Below are 1,799 nucleotides of genomic sequence, written 5' to 3' on the forward strand. Positions count from 1 at the left end.
GGGGGGGTCTCTGACAGACAAGAGGACTGAAGTAACTGTTTGTTGTGTGTTCAGTGTAACATGTGTTTAACAGAAGCTCTTGTTGACATTTTGTTAATAAAAGCTCAGAAGAGAACACAGGTGACTTCTGCTTCCTTTTTCAGCATTTAGAGCTCTGCTTCATTTAGAGCCCTGCTTCTACCACGATCAGTTGGTCAGTTCTGTTTTTAGAAGGTGTCCACAGGTGACCAGGTGCACCTGTGGACACCTGGTGCACCTGTGGACAGCTGGTCACCCGTGGACAGCTGGTCACCCGTGGACACCTGGTCACCTGTGGACACCTGGTCACCTGTGGACACCTGGTGCACCTGTGGACACCTGGTGCACCTGTGGACACCTGGTCACCTGTGGACACCTGGTGCACCTGTGGACACCTGGTGCACCTGTGGACACCTGTGGACAGCTGGTCACCTGTGGACAGCTGGTGCACCTGTGGACACCTGGTGCACCTGTGGACACCTGGTGCACCTGTGGACACCTGGTGCACCTGTGGACAGCTGGTCACCTGTGGACACCTGGTGCACCTGTGGACACCTGGTGCACCTGTGGACACCTGGTGCACCTGTGGACACCTGTGGACAGCTGGTGCACCTGTGGACAGCTGGTGCACCTGTGGACACCTGGTGCACCTGTGGACACCTGGTGCACCTGTGGACACCTGGTGCACCTGTGGACACCTGGTCACCCGTGGACACCTGGTGCACCTGTGGACACCTGGTCACCTGTGGACAGCTGGTCACCCGTGGACAGCTGGTCACCCGTGGACAGCTGGTCACCTGTGGACACCTGGTGCACCTGTGGACACCTGAGTCCCCCTCAGGCACCATGTTGGTGACCTCTGGTTAAGAGGAAAGGAAAAGGTTAAAACCAGCCTGGACCTGAAGACAACCTGCAGTGTTGAAGCTCTGACCTGTAAACACAACAAGTTAACTTTTGATTCAAACGTTTATAATAGATTTATATCTAAAAACTGCTCTGCTTGTTTCAACAACGCAAATAACTTGTTTTTTATTTTATTTTTATTTAGCAGGTTAAAATGCTGACAGAAGATAAAAAAACAGTAAGTCATTTTTAAACAGTTTGTATTTTTAGTTATGTTATTAAAGTTAAAAACTGTTGCAGAGCATGAAAATACAGTCAGAGATAAATTTATCAACTTCTATATAAGAAAAAGAAAAAAAATCCAGATTTAATTAGTTATATCCTTAACGTTGTTGTCTGTTGTTGAACAAAGTCAGCAACAGAAAGGCTGATTGGCTCCTGGTTTGGAGGAAAATGTGATCTGATGACTCAGCGTTTTGTTTATTATCTCTGAACATGTTTGTACAAGCCCTCCCAAACCACCAGTTTGTGTCCCTGTTCTCAGCTCTGTGGCTCTTTTTTTGTTTGTTCTGTGTGTAACAAAGTGTTGCAGTCACATGTGTGTGTTTGTTTGTTCTGTGTGGTACAAAGTGTTGCAGTCACACACTTGTGTGTCTCTTTGAACAGACTGATGGATCGTCACGGCCAAAGATGCTGTCGGACCTGAAACCTGTCCTCCAGTTTTCCTCGTTAACCAGCAGAAGGATCAATCAACCAATCACAGGACACCAAACAACCGTTGGGTCTCTACTGATGTATAGCTGTGATTCTGTGTGTTACTGTTGTGTTGTTGTTGATTTAATCGTTCATAACCAAACGAAGGATCTGAAACCTACTGATTTGTACTGTAGTGTGTGTGTGTGTGTGTGTGTGTGTGTGTGTGTGTGTGTGTGTGTGTG

At 47.4% G+C, this 1,799-nt stretch overlaps 1 protein-coding gene across 1 annotated transcript in view; it reads left to right on the forward strand.

Moving 5' to 3' along the window:
• Window positions 1-1,793, forward strand: part of LOC106511020 (dystrobrevin beta) — a gene marked incomplete at its 5' end in the record, with an annotated part of 28,910 nt that extends 27,117 nt beyond the window's left edge. The window contains 2 exon segments of the mRNA XM_013999757.1: window positions 1,067-1,099; window positions 1,528-1,793. Of these exon segments, the coding sequence (XP_013855211.1) occupies window positions 1,067-1,074 (8 nt within the window).
• Window positions 1,794-1,799: the final 6 nt, after the last annotated feature.

The sequence above is a fragment of the Austrofundulus limnaeus genome, unplaced genomic scaffold (assembly GCF_001266775.1).
Source record: "Austrofundulus limnaeus strain Quisiro unplaced genomic scaffold, Austrofundulus_limnaeus-1.0 Scaffold2453, whole genome shotgun sequence".
NCBI classification, from domain to species: domain Eukaryota; kingdom Metazoa; phylum Chordata; class Actinopteri; order Cyprinodontiformes; family Rivulidae; genus Austrofundulus; species Austrofundulus limnaeus.